The 23318-nt window shown below is 40.8% G+C and overlaps 1 protein-coding gene across 2 annotated transcripts in view; it reads right to left on the bottom strand.

The window, feature by feature from the left end:
- The window catches only part of lancl2 (LanC lantibiotic synthetase component C-like 2 (bacterial)), a 30270-nt gene extending 17999 nt beyond the window's left edge, over positions 1-12271 (bottom strand). Inside the window, exons 1-5 of one of the 2 annotated variants that reach the window (XM_071485588.1) lie at positions 11927-12271; positions 10662-10866; positions 5208-5325; positions 4895-5102; positions 4512-4659 (exon numbers count right to left, since the gene is read on the bottom strand). In XM_071485588.1, coding sequence (XP_071341689.1) covers positions 4512-4659; positions 4895-5102; positions 5208-5325; positions 10662-10826 — 639 coding nt within the window. In that variant the 5' untranslated portion in view covers positions 10827-10866; positions 11927-12271. Of the gene's footprint in view, positions 1-4511; positions 4660-4894; positions 5103-5207; positions 5326-5457; positions 5580-10661; positions 10867-11926 lie in introns of those variants that run through there. The other variant, XM_071485589.1, reaches the window with a different exon arrangement.
- Positions 12272-23318: the final 11047 nt, after the last annotated feature.

Here is a 23318-nt window from a genome sequence, read left to right as displayed (position 1 = left end):
TCCAGCACATTCCATTACAGGAAGAAATTCAGTGTACTTTACATTACAACACATACAGCAACAAACTGTACTAGATCTGCCTTAGTCTCATTTCATTTAAGCACAGAAGCTTTGCAGATAATACTTGTTGAGTGTTCTCATTTTGTTGGGCCTTAATACAGATGAGTGAGTGCACCTGCAGACCCAGACCTCAGGGTCTTGTTCATGAGTGAGGGTAGGATGGAGAGGGATATTGACAGCATTGGTGTGGTGTCAGCAGTGAAGTGGCCGTTGTATCAAACCACTGTGGTGAAGGACAGCTGAGGCAGAAGGCAGAGATTTCGATTTACCTGGCGATCTCTGTTTCGACCCCCACCTGTGGTCAGGAGCTTTGGGCAATGACTGAAAGACTGAAATTGCAGATAGAAGTGGCTGAAATGAGTGTCCTCCACAGGGAGACTGGACTGCCTTAGAAATAGGGTAAGGAGCTTGGATATCCAGGGGGAGCTCAGAGTAGAGCTGCTGTTTCTTCATATTGACAGGAGCCAGTTGTGGTGGTTCGGGCATCTGGTCAGAATGCCTCCTGGGGACCTTGTATTGGAGTTCTTCCAAACACATCCAACAGGTAGGGGGCCCCAGGGTGGACCCAGAACATGCTGGAAAGATTATATCTCATCTGGCCTGGGAACACCTCAGGATCCTCGAGGAGGAGTTGGAAAATGTTGATAGGGAAAGGTATGTCTGGACTACTTTGCTTGACCTCCTGCCACCGTAATCCGACTTCAGATAAGCAACAGATGGATGGATGGATGGATGGATGGATGGACGGATGGGGCTATTTTGACTCACAGTATTATTTAGGGTGACTAAATGCAAGTCAAATGAACACCTTTATAGAAAGGCCTTCATTGAGTATTTTACAATGTAACTTTTCAGTAATTAATTGACTTAATAGAATTAATTGGCGGCAGACGGCCGCCCACCCTGAGCCCGGTTCTGTTGGAGGTTTCTTCCTGTTAAAAGGGAGTTTTTCCTCCCCCCTGTCGCCAAGCGCTTGCTCGTTGTGGGAACTGTTGGGTTTTTCTCTGTAACAAAGTAAGGTCTTGACCTTACCCTGTAAAGTGCCTTGAGATAATGTATATTATGATTTGGCGCTATACAAATAAAATTGAATTGAATTGAATTAACATCTTTATTTACATTTATCCACACATATAAATCTTCATGGACTTCCATATACATTCAACTGACATATTGCATGTCTGTCAAGACAGGCACCATCTACCAGACCTTCAGATTTATCCCTCTCTCTTTTTCTCACACACACACACACACACACACACACACACACACACACACACACACACACTTGTACTTCTATCTTTGCAAGGACACTCATTGACACAATGTATTCCCTAGCCCCCTAACCTAACCATAAACATCGCAACTGAATGCCTAACCCTAATCTTACTCTTACCCTAACCTAAACCTAATTCTAGCCCTAACCCTAAAACCAAGTCTCAACCCTCAAACAGTCCTTTGAAAGTGTGTCAGGGAGTGAGGACCAAAATGTCATCACTTTAACAAATTACTTTTGGTCCTCACTATGTAGTATTTACAAGTACACACACACACCCACACACACACACACACAGCTTCAATAAACAATCAACTGTTTCTTTAAATGGGGGAAAATGTAATTCAGGGGAAATTAATCTGTTTGCCATGTAAATGAATCAGTGCAAACAAACAGGAGCCAGCGGGACTCAGCATCAAGAGGATTGAACAGGCTGAATCTAATCTAAGAGCTCTGAATACAACAGATTAATTAAATACTTTAAATGTTAAAGTCATTAATTTGCATCTGGAGTGGGACGCAGTGTCAAGACAAAATCTAAAACTGATGAGAGGAACAACAGAGACTCAGAGTGTGAGTCAGTGCAGTGACAGTGACCTAAGCAGTAGCTGGAGCCCGGAGAGCAGCTCGCTGCTCTGTGACCTCATATGTGTAGGGAGTCCCTCAGTTTGCCATCCTACTGGGCTGATGTTCGTCTGATTTAACCTGGTCTGATCAATTCTAATGATCTGCCAAAGACGTCTTTACAAAAGCAACATTCTGATCAGATTCTATATGTGTCTGATTGACAGCATTGATCATCAATATCATCTGTCTCCCCGCAAATATGCTGTTTCCCCAGGTTTCGATAAAGTACTGAATATTCATCAACAAAATGTTCAAACAGACATGTTAAATGCACTGTGTGCTTCAGGCTGTGAGCAGGGGGCCAACAGATTATGCTGTCATGTTGGCCGGACAACTGTGCAACTGATAAGTGGCAAAAAACTGCAAAATATTTTAAAGGTGCATTTAAGTAATCAATATTTTATATCAAAGATGAATCAAGGGTTATGTGTACATTCTGTATATACTATCAGACAAGTAGATTCGTCAAAGGCACCTCTTATAATGTGGTAATGTTTTGCAGAGCTAATTGCAGCAAGACAGTGTCCTACTAACATTGTAGTTTGCCATAAGACTGAGGACTGACATTTGGTATATGCTGCAAAAACCAGAGATACTGTATCTAGCTGTAGCCCAAACAATAAAAAAGATCTGCTGGTGGAAAAACACAAACTCCACAAACTTTTTTTCAGCAACGAGCAACACAATCTACACTGCAAGCTGTCAGTCAGAGAAGAAAAACTCAGCAGAACAAGCAGAAAACTTTGTATAATTAGCCAAACAGACAAACCACAAAAAATACCACAAAGACTAAGAGAATGAAAAAAACTAGTGTGAAAATCTTGACATGGAGAAGAACACATCTCTCAACACTTCAGAGAGAACAAAGAAGACTAAAACATCTCTAAACAGCACCCTGGAGCAAAGTCAGTGTTTGGTAAAGCCTGCAGCGTGCCGCTGTGTGTGTGCTGGTGACAGATATATGAGCTGATATATAGCGAAATGAACAGAAGTGCAGAGCTGCAGGAAACTGGAGCTTTAAAGCTTCAAAAAGTTTTATTCCTTCATTATTCATTATAATACTACTAACACTTCTTACATTACAACAGTAGCTTCTATGACCCCACTGCTGCTGCCTACACTCTCAACCCTTCTGTCCATGTGTATGTGTATGTGTATGTGTGTGTGTGTATGTGTATGTGTGTATGTGTGTAGTATATATATTTTGGCCTGGCACTTTACCAAAGGGGACAGCTGGTCCTGCAGTTTCTGCAGTGTGTATGTGTGACTGCTTAGGAAAATCGTCAACACGGCATGTGGGGGGATTATTATCCACTGTGAGTGAGTGAGTGAGTGAGTGAGTGAGTGAGTGAGTGAGTGAGCGAGCGTGCGTGCGTGCGTGTGCATGTGCCTTGGTTCTAGTGCCCTAATCCACTTTTGTCCGTGTTCAGTAAGAGCATATTGTTATAACAACAGCCTTACTGAGAGAAACAATGTCTGTCCTCTGATGTACCTTCCTGTGCACATGTTCACCTCCTCAACATTATTGATCAGATTGAAAATGATCTGAAAAGCTGTAACAGTAAACAAAAATTACTTTTGCTGTTGCCAAGAAAACTCAAATAGAGGCTTCAGTTTGCAGAACTACTCAAGTGGACATAAACCAGATCAATACGTCACCCAGGAAATACTACACTGGTAGATATCAGCCTATCACAGACGCTGTATATCGGTATCATTGTATATTCAGAACAAAAATGCTAAAGACATATTTGAGGAAATTTAGAAGCACATATCTTGGTTACAGTCTTTAATAATTAAATTTAAGGCACATTTATCAGAAATGTTTTAAGTTAAGTTATGAGTCTATGTAAAAACAGTAACTATCAACTAAAAATGTGTTAATGGATTTTTTAAAACTAGTAAATAACAAAGGCAACATCAGTCTCAACACATGTCAAGATTAATTTAATTGTAAATACTATGAAAACACACATGCTAAAAATATTTGAAAATATAAGCCAGTGTCTCATCATGGCTGTGGATGTGACTTTACTTTTATTGTTTAAAGGCTCAATAGGAATGAATGCAGCTGTCAACCACCTAAATCCTTCTCCAGATGTTGGTTGAAAGAACACGACTGCATTAATCTAACTGACATTTTAGCTACTAAACTCAGACAGCGGTTTTAGTGAACAAGTGAGTGAATTAGCTGAATGACCGTAGCACATCACTCTACAGTGGAGACCACAGGCAGCTGCATAGCACCAACTGAATGAGACGGACGAACGACACCAGGGTTTAACAAATAAACAAGCTTTAATCAGAGATGGTGCTAACTCATCATTACAGATGATTTGATGTGATTTTGTTGCTGTTGGTGCTTAGTTCAGTTCCGTACTGGAGAAAATGCAACCTAACACAGATCTGTGTCGCAGATGAGATTCAAAAGCCAAATGCACAGTATGCTCATGCTTCATAATAACACCAGATGTTGAGGTAAACTTTGTACTCACAACACTTTAGAGGTTAAACTGTCAAGATGCCTGAATATGTGTATCTGTCTCACCTTTGTGATGGTGCTCTCATCCACTGTGTCAGCTCCTATCTCCTTGTTGATGTAGAGCAGAGCGTAAAGGTAGCCGGCACGACCGTAGAGCAGCTCATCTGGCATCTCAGAGTCTGGGCTCAGCACTGACCGCTGCAGCTGGAGGAGTCTGACAGAAAACACACAGGCTGACTGATATGGCTGAGGTTTCCATTGAAGACACACCACTAGGATCACTCCCACAAATAGGCTGCACTCAGGCAGCAAACCTCGGGATAAGTTTGAAGATATTCTATCATATGCTGATGGAACCACAAAGTTTTCTACTCATTTAAGAAGACAGCATGGCCCACATTAGTTGGACAATCACATCCATAACATTATGCACAGTTATAGCCTCTCACCTTGACAGACAGTCTTTGCTGTCAGCAGTGTTGTTGAGTTTGTGGTGGACCACTGCGCCCACTGCCAGCGGCCCTGCGTCACCACACAGGAACGTCACTTTGCGACCATTCAGGATCCTCATGGTCCTCTTCACATAGTCCAGTGCCCTCTGCAGGTGGGAGGCCTCATGGGACAAGCGGTGCAGCTGCAGGTACAGCAAGGCAATACCTGTAGTGAAGAGAGCACATAGCCGTTCACTGAGGATCGGTGCGAGGTTGAACCTGACACGTGGAAACAACATGTCTTCATAGTTTTACCGTGCAGGAGACAGACCTGTCCAGCCAGTGTATGCGGAGAAGTCATGGGGGTCAGCGGTCTTCAGGCCCTCCTCCATCTGCTGGAGAAGATCTTTGATCTTACTCTGGACCTTCTTCTGGAATCCTGCGCTCACCTGAGGAGGAGAGAGAGCAGATTTAGGCTACATCCACACTAATATGTTTTCATTTCAAAAATGAAAACGATCTCTGTCCAGACAACCATTTTAGCTCCTAATCAGAAATGATCTGCAGCCATACTAACACACCTGAAAACTCATACACAGATGACCCTTCACAGACACTGGGGGCAGGCGTGAGCCGGTGTAAACAGGAAGCAGATTGTCTACTCTCAGTTGTACTCAGCTGATTACCGTAGTTGCAGAAAATACTACGAAAGACAGTCGTAGCGTTATCATGCAGAATTACACTGCACAACAGCTGCTGGCAAAGACAAAAAGATCAGTAAGACTTGTAATTTGTTGCTCAGGTTGCTTTCACCACTGGTAGTCAGGGCTGATAAGAACCAATCAGGGAGCGACCGGGTGTGTTTACGTCATCGTTTTCAAAGGTCTCTGATTTTGCCCGTCCAGACTACAATGCAATCTCACAGTTTTCAAACTAAAATGGGACCAGTAGCTTTTCCAGAACGCTCTGTTTTCAGGGCTCTAAAACTCTGAACTAGCTTGGACAGGAGGCAAAACATAGCATAAGAAGTTTGTTTTAAAATGAAAACAAAGCAGTGTGGACGTAGCCACAGCAATCAATTACAGTATTCATTATCATTATTATAAATGAATATTAGGAGTTATTCTAGAGCCCTGGATGTTGTTTTCAGATGAATTATTATGTCTGACAGACCCAGAGAGACCCAGAGATATCTGATATCTAAGAATTAAAATACACAAAAGCAGCAAATGATCACACGTGAAGCTTGAACAAGAAGATGTTTGGCATTTTCGTTTATGTACTGTTGCAGTTGGTGAGCCTAATAATTTCCCAGACATCAGGCAGAAGGTTATGACCCAGACTCGTTAGGATTTATGTCAGGAAACGCACTATGTTAATAAGGTAATTTTCCACAAGGCTCCATTTACCCTTTACAGATTTAACAGCATAGGTCAGATCATGCTTCAAGGGCTGGTTTGATCATGGGTATGGAGTTAATTAATTCTCTACAGGCCCCATTCACATTCAGCCTACAGAACTGTATGACAAGAAGGGCTAGGGAGCTTCTTGAATCAAAGCAGCTACAGAGATTTTAGTCAGTGACTGTCTCTCACAAGCCACCTCCTCACACAAACACAGATGGGAGTCTGGGAGTGCACAAGAAATGTAGGAGCTATTTGTAGGACTCAAGGCCCATTTACTCCTACCCACTGGCCTGATAAATTAACAGGAGCCACTTAGAGAACAGGTTTCTCATGTCTGCTGCTGAAAGTCAGCCAGTCCTGTGCAAACAGTTTTTCACAAGCCTGTCACATGTCTACCTGCATCTGATTTCTCCATTTTACTCAGTGCACGATGGATTATACGGTAAATATTGTCATTCGAGATTAATTAGTATGAAACTAAGAAACTAACCGAAAAGGATTTGCTGGTAATTTGCTGGTAAAAAATCTGCCAACAACAATAAATGGAGTAATTAACAATTTCTACAGTGGTGTTTTTTTTACTACAACGAGTAGTATCAAACAAAAAGATGTCATGTAAAGATAAGAATTAAAACAAATAAACAAACAAAAACTAAAAGAATGATGGTACTTTCCCTGAGTATTTTGTGTTGTTATCCTCTGAGAAACACTATCATCAATTAACATACAGCATATATTCTAGTCTGCCCTAACTTCGGATTCTGATCGAAATTAGTCGCTTGTCAGTCAGAGAATCCATTTTCCCCCAGTACAGTCCAGGCACAGCAGACAGTCCTTGAGGCTAAAACCCAGAGAGCCTGACCAGAGTGTGTCCTCTGTCCTCAAGCAGACAGGATTATGACCAGGCCTCTCTGTTCTCTCTGCTCTGACTCACTGCTACCCTGCTACCTCATCCGATCGATGGTGGAGGAAAGAGAACAAAGCAGAGGCAGAGTGACAGGCAGGATTGTTTCACAAGAATAAATGTTACTGTTTAGCATAACAAAGAAATGTTCAGAGAAGGCAAGAGGGGAATGAGAGGGTACAACTCAAAGTATGACACAAGACTGAAAGCCTGAAGCTCTGCCTGCAGCCCCTATATGACACATTACTATATAAAGTTTGTACAATGCACAATTAGTTATTAGGAATATTTGGGTGCATCTTCTACACAAATATATACGGTACTGAAGTGCTGGCTGGAACAGACAACTTTCATTATTCTTAGACCATCATCAGTTGCACTAAAAATATAAACCCCCATGTTTATAAAGATAAAAGCAATGTGTGAAAAAAATCACAGTCATTTATTTGAATGTAAATGCTGCACTGACACAGCAGGGTTGCCAATGCAAGGTGATCTGGCAAAAACAAGGCAACACGTAACACGATGCAGCATCATTCAGCAAATTAATTGTGGCTAATTAAATATAAAGACTGGACATTGGGTATACTGGAACTAATCCTGATGGTCTGCCACATCAGTGGGCTGTCAAAAAAATGTGTGCTTATTAGTCGGGGTGCGCTTGAGAGCGTGCTGCGGGTGTGTTGCAGGAGTGCAGGCAAAGCCGGCATATTGACGGGTCTTCTCAATAGCAATAAAGTGGGATCTCTGTTTAAGAGGGGCTACAGATCAGGACACTGGAACCTGTTCCTGCAGCAAGAAAAATACCCACAAAGTATAAAATTAGTCTTAACTGGACATAAATCCACATAAAGCTGAAAAAATAGTGAATTAGTTAATTAATCATCAGAGAAATAATAATAAACAATTTTGATAATCAACTTATTGTTTAAGTAAAACTGCGGAATATTCTCTGATGCTTCTCTAATGTGAGGTTTTGGTGCTTTTCTCTGTTTTATACTGTGAACTTGTGATGGCAGTTTTTCATGTTACAGAGTGAATGAATGAATAATGGATTCATCCAAGAAATAATGGCTAACTTAATTTATAATGATTTTATTGGTTGCAGCCTAAAACACACTTAACCCCTCTCAGTTGTATTAACTGGCCAAAATGAACAACCAAATCCTTTCTACTGGTATTTTTGCGAGTTTGATACAAATCAAGTCTATGACATGACAAAGGCTCTTGACCTCTCCCGCCTACTTTTCTAAGTTACTAAACTCCCAGCTTATATCAATGGAGGCATATACAACAGAAATAATCTGAAAGTTTCACAAATATTTAAAAACACCATAAATCATGTCATGTAAAATGAAGAAGACATGTTTAAGATTCTGCACTGCTTCTAGATGAGCAATCTAATTTAAGCAAATTTGAGGCATTGAACAATTTAACTCTTATACAAGAGGTCAGATTTCCCTGAGGTGTTTCCCTCCCATTGCAGCATGCGTTCAGATGATACTCAGGTGGATTTGATCTACTCATCAGAGGCTTGCTCAAGTAACTCAACTTGTAGCCACTGTTCACCTATTATAAGTAAGGCTGTGACTCCATTTCCCAGCAGATCATTGCTCACTAAGTAGCATTGTTATGGTTGGAAAAATGACATCAGAGCTAAGTGAACGTGTCAGAAGTCAAATTGTTATTCTGTGCAAAGAGCAGCTTTCTCAGCATCAAGTCGTGGCTAGACTAAAGGTTTCTAAGGGGCAGTACATTGACCTTTAAAACACTTTGCAAAAACAGGATCAGTTATATCCATGGCGCGATCAGGCAGATGAGAAGTACCCACACCATCAGAAGCTCAATACATCAAGCTTAGTTCCCTGAGAGATAAAAAAGAAACTTTATCACAGATTGCTAAATAAAGAACATAAGCAAAAGTACTGTCAAAACAAGGCTGTGTTGTAGTGGTAGGAGCAGTTTCTAAACCACTTCTCAGGATGGGAAACAAGGCCAAACGCTTTCGGTGGGCTACAATTACCAGCATTTCAGGAGGAGAAGACGATGATACCACAGTGTATCAACCCGACAGTGAAACATGGTGGAGGGAATATTCAAGTCTGGGGGTGTTTTGCCTACTCTAGAGATGGGACACTTGCACCACACTGACCACACCCTAACTAAGGAAAAGTGCCACTGTATTCTTCAGAGACATGCTTCACCCTCTGGTTTGCATCTTTGTGGAGGAGAATTCATACTGCAGCAGGATAATGACCCACAACACACCTCGAAGCTTTGCAAGAACTACTTGAAGACCAAAGAAGACCAAGGAGTCCTGACTGTTGTGGACTTTCCTCTATAGTCACCTGAACTCAACCCCACTGAACATTTATGGAAACATTTGAAGACCAAAAAAGCGAAGCATTGTGTGACACCACAAGACGCTCTTTGGAACACTGACAGATCATGGAGGAATAACATGGGTGATCAGGTTTTCATCAAACTTGTGGAGAACATGCCAGCTCGAGTGCATGCTGTCCTTATAGCATTCTGATATTCATGTACATTTATGAAAACTCAAATTCACAAAAACTTTGTAATGAATGAAATAGTATTACATTAGAAACAAATGCAAAATAGAAGTATTATTTTGAGTAGTGGTCTCAGCAAGCTTTAAGCAGGTAATGCCTGACCAACACATTCCTTCCCCTCTGGGATTATTGTAACTGAACATGCCAGCTGCTGAGACTGTTTTTGACTTAAATACTTTAATCAACACCATGTTATTACCTATTTATGCAATTGTCACCATGCAACACACATACAAGTTGGTAGACTTTTGTTAATTTAGTTTGTTAGTGAGCCTTGCAATAATGGGGAATGAAAGGTGTGCAACACCCAGTACTCATATACTAGACACAGTCAGTGGACTCAAGGAGGTTAGGGTAATAGGGTTGATATTTATACCAAGGTAAAAAATAACATTTGAACTTCCTGGTACTAAACCAAACTGCAGCAGCATGTATCAGACTGTGTTAGTTTTAGCTGAGTGGACTTAATGAGCTGAAAACACATTTCCACCACAAGTCGTGGCTCACAATAATTTCACATTTTTGATTTCACATGCAAGTTACAACTATGGCGACACTTCAGATGCGAAAGTTGCTGTTTCATGCGTCACAAACCAAATTCACTGAGCCCTGTTGCAGTAAGGCGTTACTATAGCAACATATTTTCTAAAAATTGACGAGCATCTGTCATAGATCACTTAGCATGAACGTTTGTCATAGTTTACATCATAAACCACCGTCCCCTTAAAATGTCTCTAATAAATCCAGTTCAACCATTACAGATAAATATAACTTTACAACAAGTAGTGACAAGTCTTAGAAACTGCGACACAAGTGCAAGTCTGGGTTAAGCTAGCTGTAGCTTCTATTAGCAGGTCAGCAAATATATTTTTTTTAAATGACGCAAAAGCAAAACCTCTCACCTTTCCTTCTGCATCAAATGGCTCATTGTAATCTACGTCTGCTCCGGAGTTGGAGGTGAGGACTCCTTGGTCCCAGTCGGGGTACGGGTTTGGAAAAGAGCGCTCCTCCATCTCTGCCTCTGTAGCCGAGATCAGCTTCAGTCGCTTGGACATGTTATCTCCCATCGCGACGGCGGCTCGGCAGGGACAAAAATCCTCAGGCACACTGTAGGGCCATAACAGTGGAAATAAGCAATCGCTCTTCGTACAAATGGAATGATCACTTTAAAACTACACCAATGTGACATAAATTATAATATAGTGATGAAATATGGTCATGCAAATGTGTTTTTATGCGTTTAAGTATATAAGCAGTTTATAGGCTATCTAGGATACCTCTCATTAAAATATAGAGCTGAGTGAATTTCAAACAAGTTAAGAAAGAATTTCAAGCTTTAGAGGCTAAAGAAAGATATATAAGTAATATAAATAGTCCAGATTTTTTTTTATCTCGAAGACAATATATCTGATATAGCTTTACTGTGATGACCATATTTACCTTTTCCATTTAGAAATGCAAATTTCTCACCCTACAGCCTATTGATTGTTTCTGGGGATATATAGCCTATGTTTGGATGAGGTGAAAAGCTAAATAATCTCATGAGTATTTGTCAGTCCATGTTCCCCTTATTATTATTTCACCAGTAGTACATGATTTGGTTGCTGTTCACATGTTAGACAAAAGACTGGGGCTACTGGCCTAATAGGAACCAGAAAGAAAAGTTTGCACAAATGAAAATGTTAAAAAAAAAAATAATAATAATAATAAAATAAAAATTTTAAAAAATCAGAAAAAGAAATTAAAACTGTAGAGGATATCTACCATCACTGAGGCATTAAGTTTAACACCTGAGGAAAAAAACTTATGCTAATGAATGTCACCTTGAGTAGGCTGAGTTGTCCACATAGGCCCCGGCAATGGTTAATTTATGAAAATAAATAAAAAAAAAAAGGTAAAATAATTTAATGCTGAATTTTCAAGCACATCCTTTGTTTTGGTGGCCAACACTAGAGCAAAATGCGAGGGTAGCCTAAAGCAGATTAAACTGCCTCAATGGAAATAGAGAATATTTGTTACTACACAGTGATTGCTGTAAATATATATATATATATATATATATATATATATATATATATATGTATGTATGTATATATGTATAGGCAGTCCCAGATACAATAATTAAAACACTGCAGGTAATGACAGGTGGAGCCAGAATCGGGCTTACCAAAAGGTAATATGATCAGCAGTCTAGTCTATGTGGTCCCCAGTCTCCTCACAGCTCGTTTGTTTGGATGATCCTGGTCGGTGGTTGCGGCAGCCTCCAGCAGCGTCTCTCAGCATCCCAGTGTCAGTCCTGCCCTGTTTCCCGGTGAATGGAAAGCAGAAGCCGCAGTCAGGGCTGGCAGGCGGTACAAGCAGCCATGTGTCACCGCATCACCGTGTTTCTCTGTGTCTCTCCCTCCTCTGCATCCTCCCAGCTGCTCTCTGAGCGCACCGAACCATCAGAGTGCTGCCGATGCTGCTTGGCAAATCAGAAACCCCCCCCTCCACCTCCGCTCCGGTTTGAAACACATACCCCGTACACTCTGTACAGACCACAGGCTGCGGGAAGTGTGTGAACCCAGCCCCCCCCCCCCACCAGTACCCGCCTGCAGTAATAGCCAGTACCCGACAGGACCTGTGGTCAGGACCCAGCCGTCCAGTCCAGGCACTAGGCAGCTGACTCCAAATGTGGATGGTGACAGATGGTGTTGGTGTGTGATGCAGTGCTGCCGGGATTAGGCAGTATAGCAAACAAATCCACACCCCCCCACCCCCTCCACACATACCACCACCTCCCCCAGTCGCCACTTTCATCCCCCCTGTCCCGTTCTCTCACTTTCTCCGCCTGCTTCAATGTGCATCATTTATTTTCTGACCTTCACCAAAAAATATGTCTTCCATGAGCATCAACACTGGCCTCTGCTTTTAAATAAAGACAACATGGTGTAGCCCAGTGTTATTTATTAGATCTCAAATTATTTCATCAGTTTTCTAAAGAAGCACATTTCAACTCAGTAATAAATATGGGAGAGTGTACAAAATAAGAGCACGTTACATGAATGCTTTCCTGATCCCAAACAGGCTGACCACTGTGACAATCAGTGAGGTCAGAGCACTAATGGTAGTTGATTCAACAATTTCCTATCTACACTTCCCCATACAGTATATCTCTAGAGCAGCACTGCAGTAATCCAGTCCAGTCCATCAGAGTCCAACCTCTAAGGCAGCATCAGTCTGACCTGTGATGCTGCCTTCCAGTGAAGCTTTCAGGGTCTGTTTCAGTCATACCCTGCTACATCAGAGGAAATACAGGAGCTCTAATGAATCTACTGAACAAGTGGGACTTATAAGTCAGGATAAGACAGATAAAGCCCAGTTGTCTGTCGGGGATTACAGGCCTTTTTTTTTTGTTTTTGTTGACAACTTTTTTCATTTGAACTTATCATTATGATATTATAAATGTTGATTGCACAATGAAATGGCTATAGAATAAAGACACCATCGTCATTTAGATTGGTTCTCTAGAAGCATTGCTTTCACGCTGCAATTTCTTTTCTGCCCACAGGCACAATTTTTTTTTTTTTTTTACTGTTAAAATCAAAAACAATCATCCTCAGGAGACCATGAATATCCAGTTCAGTTAATACCAGTCTGCCCTTAGCCCTCAAAAGCCCAACAAATCTTCCACACTAAATGATTTGTATGACTGTGAAAGATCCCAGCAGGCACCGGGCTCCAACGACTCTAACGCTGGATGGACCTTAAATTTTGGTTGGAATTTGATTAATGTGAAAATCCAGAGTAGGCTAATTGACATTGGGACGTTTAGCAGGCATTGGATTTTTCTCACGACTTGATTGTCGATATTTTGCATGTCAAGATGGCGTTGGCATGACACGTCTGGAAGACATTGATTTTGGTTACATAGCAACACCAAAACCAGCAAAACCAACAAAATATCAACGTCAGCTGACGTTGGCATTAGGCGTTGTTCTGATGTTGTATTTTGGTTCCTGACACCCCCGCCTACAATCAACAAAATATCAATGTCTAACAGCATTTGTAGCCAACTACGTGCTTGTGGGGGCCGGGAATAAAAAAACAATAATTTGATCAAGATTAGGGAACAATTGTGGTCATGGCAGAAAACCAGTGTTGACTGTTCTAGAGCCTCTGTCGTTCCGACTCTGATTCACATTTACATGCATTTGATTAGAACACAGCAGATGCCAGAAAAAGAACATAATGTAGTCTAACCCATATCTAACCATTTAGCCCAAGGATCCTGAGAATGGAGAGCATGTCTCATCTTTGAAACATCTGCTGGTTGAGCAATTAATACGGTTCACTTCCTACCACAAACCGTGTGCTTCTGCCTGATCATTTTCGTCCGGAACATCCTTCCTCTTGATCCAGCCCTCAGTGGGAGATTTTTGATGAAATCATGAAGGACAGTAATGATGTTCTAATCTCTTGGAAACTGGCTCCAAACACAGGGACAGGCAGTGATAATGCCATGTGTCTGTGGGAGTCTCATCTTCTAGGTCTATCAGGGCAGCACAGGATGACAAACCTCCCCTTGCTGAAAATAAAAATCTGTAATCTTTCAGAAAGCGGCTGATGTAGAGCAAGAAAGTGGGTGAATGGAGAGTTAACAAGCAGTCTTTCTTTTTGTTGATCATTTTGCAGACAGGCAGCTGAATTAGAATTAGGTGATGCTTGTCTCTTGTTTTTCTTTGTTCTAAAATAAGCCAATTAAATACCTTGTGTGTGAGGAGTGCTGATAGTCACAAGGAAGAGTGTGACAGTATGGTGAGGAGAGATCCAACATGTCTGTACAGGAAGAAATGCAAATGTTTATACTTTGGTTTTCCAAATGAATGTGAAACCATAATTGGTCACTGGGCGGAAGCTGTGTTCTTCTCCTTCCTGGTCAGTGGCCTAGATTGTACACAGAGTAGTCTATATGGTCAGTAGAAATAAAGTGAGTGTTAGGCTTGGTATTTATATTTGATAATATGTGATAATATTGAACATTGTGATATTTCCTGCCCAATGCAATATTTATGTTTTTCATAATATCTTTTTTTTTTTTGCCCGACATTCATTTCACTGCTTCGCTTACTGTACATTTTACCTTTGAATGTTACAAATCAAGCTTTGAACTTCTATTTAGGGGCAGCATCACTTATATCTGAACCATTAGAAATTTTGGAAATACAATTAAATACAATTTAATACAATAGCATTATTATGTATAAAAAGCAACTGAAACATAAAATATGGGGATAAAATATAATTATATAATTAAAAAAATACCCCATTGGTATAATATCATATATTGAGATATTTGGGAAGGACTGTATCAAGATATTAAATTTTGAATATCGCCCAAGTTTAGAGTGTGTGGGTGCAACTGTGTGTTTCAGTCCCAGGATGCAAAAAACAGGGCGGGGCAGGTGTAGAGCTGAGACCTCGGTATGTTAGTGGCAAGAATACCCACCTCTAACTATCTTTAAACCTTAATAAAAGTTAAACAGGTGAATTATATAAAAAATCAGTTGTCATACAGTTTTCATGAAGGAGGAAATTATCTATGGAGACCAAAACCGTATTTTGTACCAGGCTGTAAACTTGTTTATTTCTGAGTCGATGGGATTGACTCACTTTTGGATCCAACCCCAAGTGGTCCCTCAAATTACTGCAGTTTTTAAGCACCTCTGAGTAGGCTTCTTTTTTATCCCCAGAGGTTGCCACTTGCTGACAAACTTATGACCTTATAACATTACATTATTACTTGTTCTGGGAGGCTTGTAGTTGTCATTGGAAAATGGGCCATCATGGGCCCCTTTCCTCTTGGGGACCCCATGTATTTGCCTGGTTTGCCTCTCCTGCTGGTGTGCCTCTGCACTGTGGGATAGAAGATCCATTCTCATCTGTGCTCCTCTGCCAGTGACAAACATCTCCTCATTTCCATAACAACATGCAGCAAGGAGATGGTCAGAACTGCAGCCTCAGCGTTTTCTCTTGATGAGTGTACAAACTGAGGTGATGCCTTTCCTTAGCAATCTTAAAGATTTCTCTTATCTCTGGGTGTGATGTTGGTGAGCTTTTGCTGCAGTAACACTGGGAGAAATGTTCATTTTGTTGTTGTATTTTCGTATCCAGTAGAACATTGCTTTGCAGCTCAGAGCAGATGTGGTGAAACTGAAGCCACTGCAGAGGTTCAAATTGTTCATTACCTCCACACACAACAGACAACACACACCAAAAGGCAACATTTACACACACAGACTGTATAATAGCACTGTGTGAACTTATTTCTTCCTTTGTATGTGTGTGAGTTTCTATTTTTTTGTCAGGAAGCTGAGAGTTGGAAATGATCCTGAAAAATTTGCAAAAGCATTTTAAATAACTTTCTTCACAAGAAAGAAAATCTCACCTCCTCTGATGCCCAGAAGAGTCTAAGTGCTCAAAATGCAATGAAGCAATCATGTGCTTGCACATCCCAAAGATATATATGTAAAAGGCACATAGAAGGCATTAAAACAAGATGTGAAAGTTAACACTGAAATGACACATAAACAGATGGACTGGGAGTTAGAGTTGTGATTTCTGGTGGTTGTTCAGATATGTGGCACACAGAACATGGATGCTGCTCTTCCATGCAGATCCGTCTCAGACCATCAGAAAGGTCTGGATGGTTCTTCATGAAGCAGGAGCTCAGAAATGAATTTTGGCCCTAAAGCATTCATTGCTTCACAAGCCAACAGCAGTATTTTAGAATGTATTCTTTGACACACAGGAAGCATGTCACAATCTAAAACCTGGACTGATGTGATCCACAGTTGCAGCTGTCTGAGCCACTTTTCAGACAGACCCATGAAGATTCAGCATTACAGTTGTCTAACATAGTAAAGATAAATGCAAAGTATTTTTAACTTTTGCTGAGATATAGGTTGTTTAATTCTATCTCTCTTTTGACACCAACCTGAAAACACAACATCAACACATTATCACCTTATAATTAGAGTTTTCATGGTGAATATGTTAACAAACAGTTGCATATTTGAACATCTAACATACGCAGTGCAACATTAGCATTAATTTGGAAATATCTATGTGCCATGATGATTTTAAAATTATAAAATAACCAAACCCAGACCCAGCCCCTTTGTAGGGGTGTGTCAGGAAAAATATGCATGAAAATGAATGTACATATGTTCATGTGTCTATGTATGCATGCATTTCTATATAAATTCTAAATGTAACATATAAAATATAATTCCATGCATCATTTTTTTTTCCTTAAGTGTATTCAACAATGACCCCACCCTGCCCCTCCAGTTTCCCAGAAAGCACCGCCCTGTCTACAAGCGGAAGAGATTATCACCATGGCAACTGGTCTGTCGCTATGATAACATGATGCGGGAGATTTGCGTAAATATGTTGCGGCCTGATGTGGGAATAACCACCACTGCCGCTTTATGCCACACACTCTGTCCCTCACACACACACACACACACACACACACACACACACACACACACAGAGGAATTAATCAGAGAGAAAAGTGGGTCGCCTGCTAAGCTAAGCAGTAAGACAATGACCTCTGGCCAGTGGTCACTCCCCAGGCCAGTACATTTTAATAACACTGACGTTTACACACTCTGAGAGATTTGTGGTGGGATGAACTGAGCAGTTCCCCAGACAGCAGCTCTCAGTGTAAGGTCTGGGGATCTCCAGTGGTCCCACAGGGCCTTGGAAGATATGTCTGGCATTGTTTAATATTTCATTATTTTCAAGAAATCCCATTAAAAGACCAAGCGCTTTGGTTCCTACTGAAGATGTAACTCTTTTAAAATAAATTTGATATGGCTACAGTGCTGTACATGTGGATTTAGTGTGAAATCTTTTAACTTCAGTTGTGTGTACTTTTCATGTAAGGAATAATTTCAGCTCATTAATCTTATCGTTTAGCTCCTCCTTTTTAATCATGCCCTGTTTCAGCATCCTAATCAATAACTTAAAACAGACTGAATGACAGAGCTATTTGTTATGAAATAATCCACAAAGCCCACAGGGGGAGGGAGTCCTTGATGAATTTCAACTGAATAACTTTCCAAATCCTATTATACTGGCTGTCCCTTAAAAACACAATAACATTCTGATACATCAAACTAAATCACCTTATTTTTGTCTTCATAATACCATTACACATAACTAAAACATCCAAAAGACAGATTGTTTTCTGTCCCTCAGTCTACTGCTCATCTGTTTCCTCTTATCTATACAATATATTGAGGTGTTTTTATCATATGGTTTCCTGTAAGTGAACATGTCTGCAGATAAAAGAATAACTCTTATCTATCTCTGACCTCTGTTGGTGACAAATAAGAAATGCAGCCAGACTGATGGAGCTCATTTCCCTCTGCATGACTGTGTTGTTCATGGTTTTGTCCTCCATTAGTGGAAACGCTGTGAAACTCCATCGGGTGAGGAGCTACTGAAATTTGAAAAGCAATGAATCACAGCCCCTTACAGTGTACTGTATAATCGCTGGGTTTCGTTTCACACTTTCTGCTACAACAATTAGTTGAAAAGCAGACACAGTTGTGTGTAAAATGCACAGGATGCAATATGTCACAGGTGTGTGTGCTGGCAACAGGATGATGAAGACGCTGAGGCAGAACAAGTTGAAGAAAAAGGATTTCACTAAATCAATGTTCAGATAAACAGGCTTACAGTGAGCCGGCAGTCCAAACAAACAAATCCAGTGGAGCGAGGCAGGTTTACTGATTATTAGCTCTCCAGGCTAATGCAAAGCATTGCTCCCCATCTCTGTCTCTCCTCTATCTTCCTGCTTTGTGTTCTTTGTCACTGACACAGATGATGAGCACAGTCGGAGAGAGAGAGAGAGACAGAGAGAGAGCGAGAGAAGACAGGAATTTATTCAGATAATTGCATTTGAACATTGTTAACCCAAACCTGCATCATTTTCCACTAAGTTGTACAAAATCTGTAACTTGTTGTGTCACAGGACACAACAGAAGCTAGATTATAGCAAAATAAATCCATCCCATAATTAGGCCACATGCTTGTTTTCTTCTGGCCTCTCATAAGCCTAGTTCCATGGCACAAATCTGGCCCATACACAGCATGATTGTCAGATTATACTTGCGCATCTGGACCAATTCAGGCAAACACAAAGAAAATCTTCCATCTGTCAATCAATACACTGCCTAGATGTGCAAGGATGTGGGCCAGACTTGGGCCGAAGACCAGGCCTATGTTGGGCTAGAAGTTCGAGTGTGCTCCTTACAACAGCTGGTCTGCACTGCTTTACTACACAACAAGAACCAATACCTTTGACTTTTGACCTTTGACAAAATGATGAATTTAAACACAGTAATGATTGTTAGGGCAGAAAGTTCTGGCTGAAATGATCCACAGCTACCAGTGTTTGAGGTGAAATGCATTCTAGGCATAAGCTACAAATGTTGTCTTAAAGCATCCTACAACAGGCAGAGCAAAAACACTGCTGGTCATTTGGTCTGTACTTGGCTGTAGCATGTTCTCTGCTGGCTAGCATGTTAGCTGGTAGCCCATCAGCTACAGTACATCACAAGCTTCAAGCCTTCCTTACACATCCAGAGACCTGGTGGAGAAATACTGAACCATATTTTCCTATAAGCCAAAAAACAAGGTCAAATTTAAATATGTGAAATCTGAAAATATTGGAATGATCAAAGACGTGACCACCATGTCCGTCACCCACCCAGCTCAGATGTGACTCAATCATAGTATTGTGATTTTTGATCTGCTAACATGGAGGGGGTGGGGTTTATGACCTATACTGCAGCTACCCACCAGGGGGCAATAGAGATGTCTTGGTTTCATTTTTGTCGTACTGAATTTTGTACAGATAACTTTACTGTAGCAGAAACATTTATCTGTTTCATTTAATACCCACTTTTCATTTCTCTTAATTATCATTTCTTTTTAAATAATTTGAATAATGTATTTAAAATACATTATTCACTGCTGCACCGACCTCACTTCCCCCATGATTCCAGTAATCGTAAATGCAGTGATGTTGATATTTACAGGTCAGGTTGACATTACAGTGTGTTCTTTTCTGATGGCAATCACAAGATTACATATAAAAGCTTTGTGCTGAAAGGAGCATCGAGGACACAGACTTGTAATTACGGAAACATTTCAAGGAAGCACATGCCAGACTCAACAATTACAGTTTCAGCAGACAGAGCTGCCTGAGCTCTTATCTAATTACAAACAACACTGCCGCTGTTACATAATTACATTCATTCACATTCATATTAGAAGAGCTGATGCCAAGAAGCCGCGCACGGTAAACTGTGCTGATGTTGACTCGTGTTTCTCCACCCCCCACCCCCCCATGAGCAATTTCTCCACACTGACTGCATTTAATACCTACATGAGTTTGTTTTCCAAAAGACGACCCCTGTAATCAGAACAAATCACAGGGTACTCGGTTGGACCACACTGGTAGAAAGTCAGCCAGTTTGCCTCGAGTACCTTCCACTGCATCTCTCCCCAAATTCAATTCCAGCCACACTCAACCGACTCTCCTTTACTGAGTAGACACAGACTAACACCTCCATGGGCCCCTGGGTGCGTGTTTTGCAGCTCAGTGACCATTATTACACTTAAACCTATTGATTTTTTCTTTATGATCAACAAACCATCATGTGCATAATCCTGACATACAAGAGGGTGAAGCTTCAGTCTGACCCTGGATCTTTTTATCATAATTATATTAGATATCTGCTCCTTGTGGGGTCCACAGTCATTAATAAAACAATTGATTTTGAGTGATCTAGCAATTTTAATATTGTACAAGTTTGTCACTGCCGAATAGTATGTTTAAATAGTACAGTTTCGATACAATACAGCTCCATATACTGTAGTTCCATGTGATATAGAAGGCGAATGCAGTTTTTAATGCTATAATTAATAAGAAATGATTTCAGATGATTTCATGATGGTAGCAGCTGTCTTTGTCTCGCAGACTGACTGGGGGTTGGGATGATGACAGTTATTGTGTTAATGTAGGTTCATACTGTGTGATTAAACCCCCGCTGCCAACAGAGAGAAGAAATTATTAGTAATGTGCAGTGGCTCAGTTAGTTAAAATGTATTACAGGCTGCTGTCTGTCAGATTTAGTATGGTACATTGCAGGGTTTTTGTCTTTCTAACTGAAGTTCTCATAGTGAATAACAACAAAAAGTATATGATGATCAGCAGTGAGATCTCATATAATGTAGACGTCGTTTTTGGAGGAAATGATGATGTGGTGATGGGTAACATGGCTGTAAATCACTGAGTGGAGTTTGAATTGTAAAAAAAAAATGTTTACCTGTCTGCCAGTCTTTAGTTAAATCAGATATTATTGATGATTTTTTTTTCTGTGTCATTACAGCAGCAGAGTGGCTCAATCTGTTATGTAGGACTGTACTGTTACAGCACAGAATGATAAACCATGAATTACTATTGAGTGAATGAATTTTGAATAATATTTTGTTCAGGTTTTGTCAGCAAAACCAGGATTTGAGCAGAACCTGAGTGAAGCTGAAGTGGGATAAAATGGACTGCTTATATAGTTCTTTTCTAGTCTTATCGACCACTCAAAGTGCTTTACAATGGAAGCCACATTCAGACCTTCACACACACACACACACACACACACTGAGGCAATGTGGGGTTCAGTATCTTGCCCAAGGACACTTTGACATGTGGACTGGAGGAGCCCGGACCGAACCACTGACCTTCTGATTAGTGGACGACCCGCTCTACCTCCTGGGATGAGGCAGGAACTACTCTGGCTGAGCGTGGTAGGCTGAGAGACCTGTCAATCAAGCAAATAAGCTGCAAAACATCCTTTTCACTTCATATTTTCAATGTGTATTATGATTTAAAAAAAAACAAACAAAAAAACACATTTTCTTGTTTTCCTAATATGTGCTTCCCCCCCCCCAATTTGGATCAAATGACTTTTTCAAGTTTCAAGTCTGAACGTGTAGAATTTGCAATTCAATTCCCCTCCCACATATCAATAGCGAACGATCGATTTTAATCTGATCCTGAACGACCCTGCGTGAAGGCAGAGTGGGGGAGGAGGTGGTGGGGGTGAGGGTGGGTGACCGATGAAGGCAAGAAGAAAATAGGCCTTTCTCATGACAGGAACGTTGACAGCTGTAATTAGAGACACTATTCATGGCTGCGTTCCGTTTACGTCCTCCTGCTCCAGGGTCTCCAGTATTACACATTCGACTGTGATGCTCTATCAGTGAACAGTGCTGGTCACACGCTGTGTCTTAACACCGCACAGCTCTCTAGGTATGTGCAGTATGTGCAGCAGGGATTGCATCATTGATTAAAACCAATATGTCTGCAGGGAAGTCTCTCTTTCACGGGGTTGCTCTGTTTACAAGGATACACAGATAATACATGTGACAAGTGGTAGTTACATGACACTCAAGCACAGCACTGAAAGAAATAAACAGGGAGGCGTCTGGTTTGTATTTTCAGTAAAGAGAACAATACAGTGGTGTAGCTGTCCCCAGGGATAAAAGCAGTGGCTGGTGGCTTTACACAGACATCACAACACAACATTCAAAACAGGTAATCTAATTATGATGATCACCAAAAACCAAGCCTGTCTTTTACTCTACGCTCTCACTGTTGTGTGTTAACAGTGTTTTTTTGTTGCTGTGACCTCACAAAATTCATACACTCATTATGACACACTTTAAACTCAAATGTCTATAGGGATAAAATGAAGAGAAGACATTTTACATCCAAATGGTCAAAGGTCAACTTCACTGTGACATCACAATGTTCTACAAAAACACTTCTGACCATTATTCAGTGCTGTAACTCAGGGAGGAGAGATTGTGACCACGTGTCCTCTTTACTTTAAGTCTTCCTTTACAGTTTATCATTTCTCTGTGAAAATATCCTCCAGCACGCTTTGGCTTTTCTCACGTCAGCCACCTTCACTAAACTCTCCAGGGCTTACTTTGTGATAAAAATGATGAACTCTTCTAGTTATTTTGACCTGTGTTTTACTGGTATAAAGGAGCTCCAACACAACAGCAGCTTGGTTGCACTTTATTACATAGAGTGGTTGTATAAGTTTAAAGCCTGGTGGCTCAGAAATCAGTCTAGAGTGTGGTTTGGAAAGTGAGCAAGAGTAATGTAAAGATTTTGTTGTATTTGAACATAAGTATACATTACACACACTACAGCAGCGTTAATGTGGATGTAATGGACAGCAGCACCCCCCAGTGGTGACTTCCTGTTACTGAAAAAAAACTCAAGCGATCACAACAGGTCGTCCTCAATAATCAGGAGCATAACTTGTATCTTACATGGTCAGAAAGCTGTCCAGGTCACTCAGGGCAGAGGTTCCCGACCCCCACACTGAGGACAGGTTCAAGGCGTCGGAGCATTTGCCGTGGCGCTGTAAGGACACAGTATGATTCAGAAAAAAAGCTGAATAATAATTATAGAAGTTTATAGGCTGCAT

This window comes from Trachinotus anak, unplaced genomic scaffold (genome assembly GCF_046630095.1).
Source record: "Trachinotus anak isolate AG129_WGS33_773 ecotype Australia unplaced genomic scaffold, CSIRO_AGI_Tana_v1 ptg000009l, whole genome shotgun sequence".
NCBI classification, from domain to species: domain Eukaryota; kingdom Metazoa; phylum Chordata; class Actinopteri; order Carangiformes; family Carangidae; genus Trachinotus; species Trachinotus anak.
The sequence above is the reverse complement of the archived record's forward strand: the minus strand, read 5'-3'. Positions and strand labels throughout refer to the sequence as shown.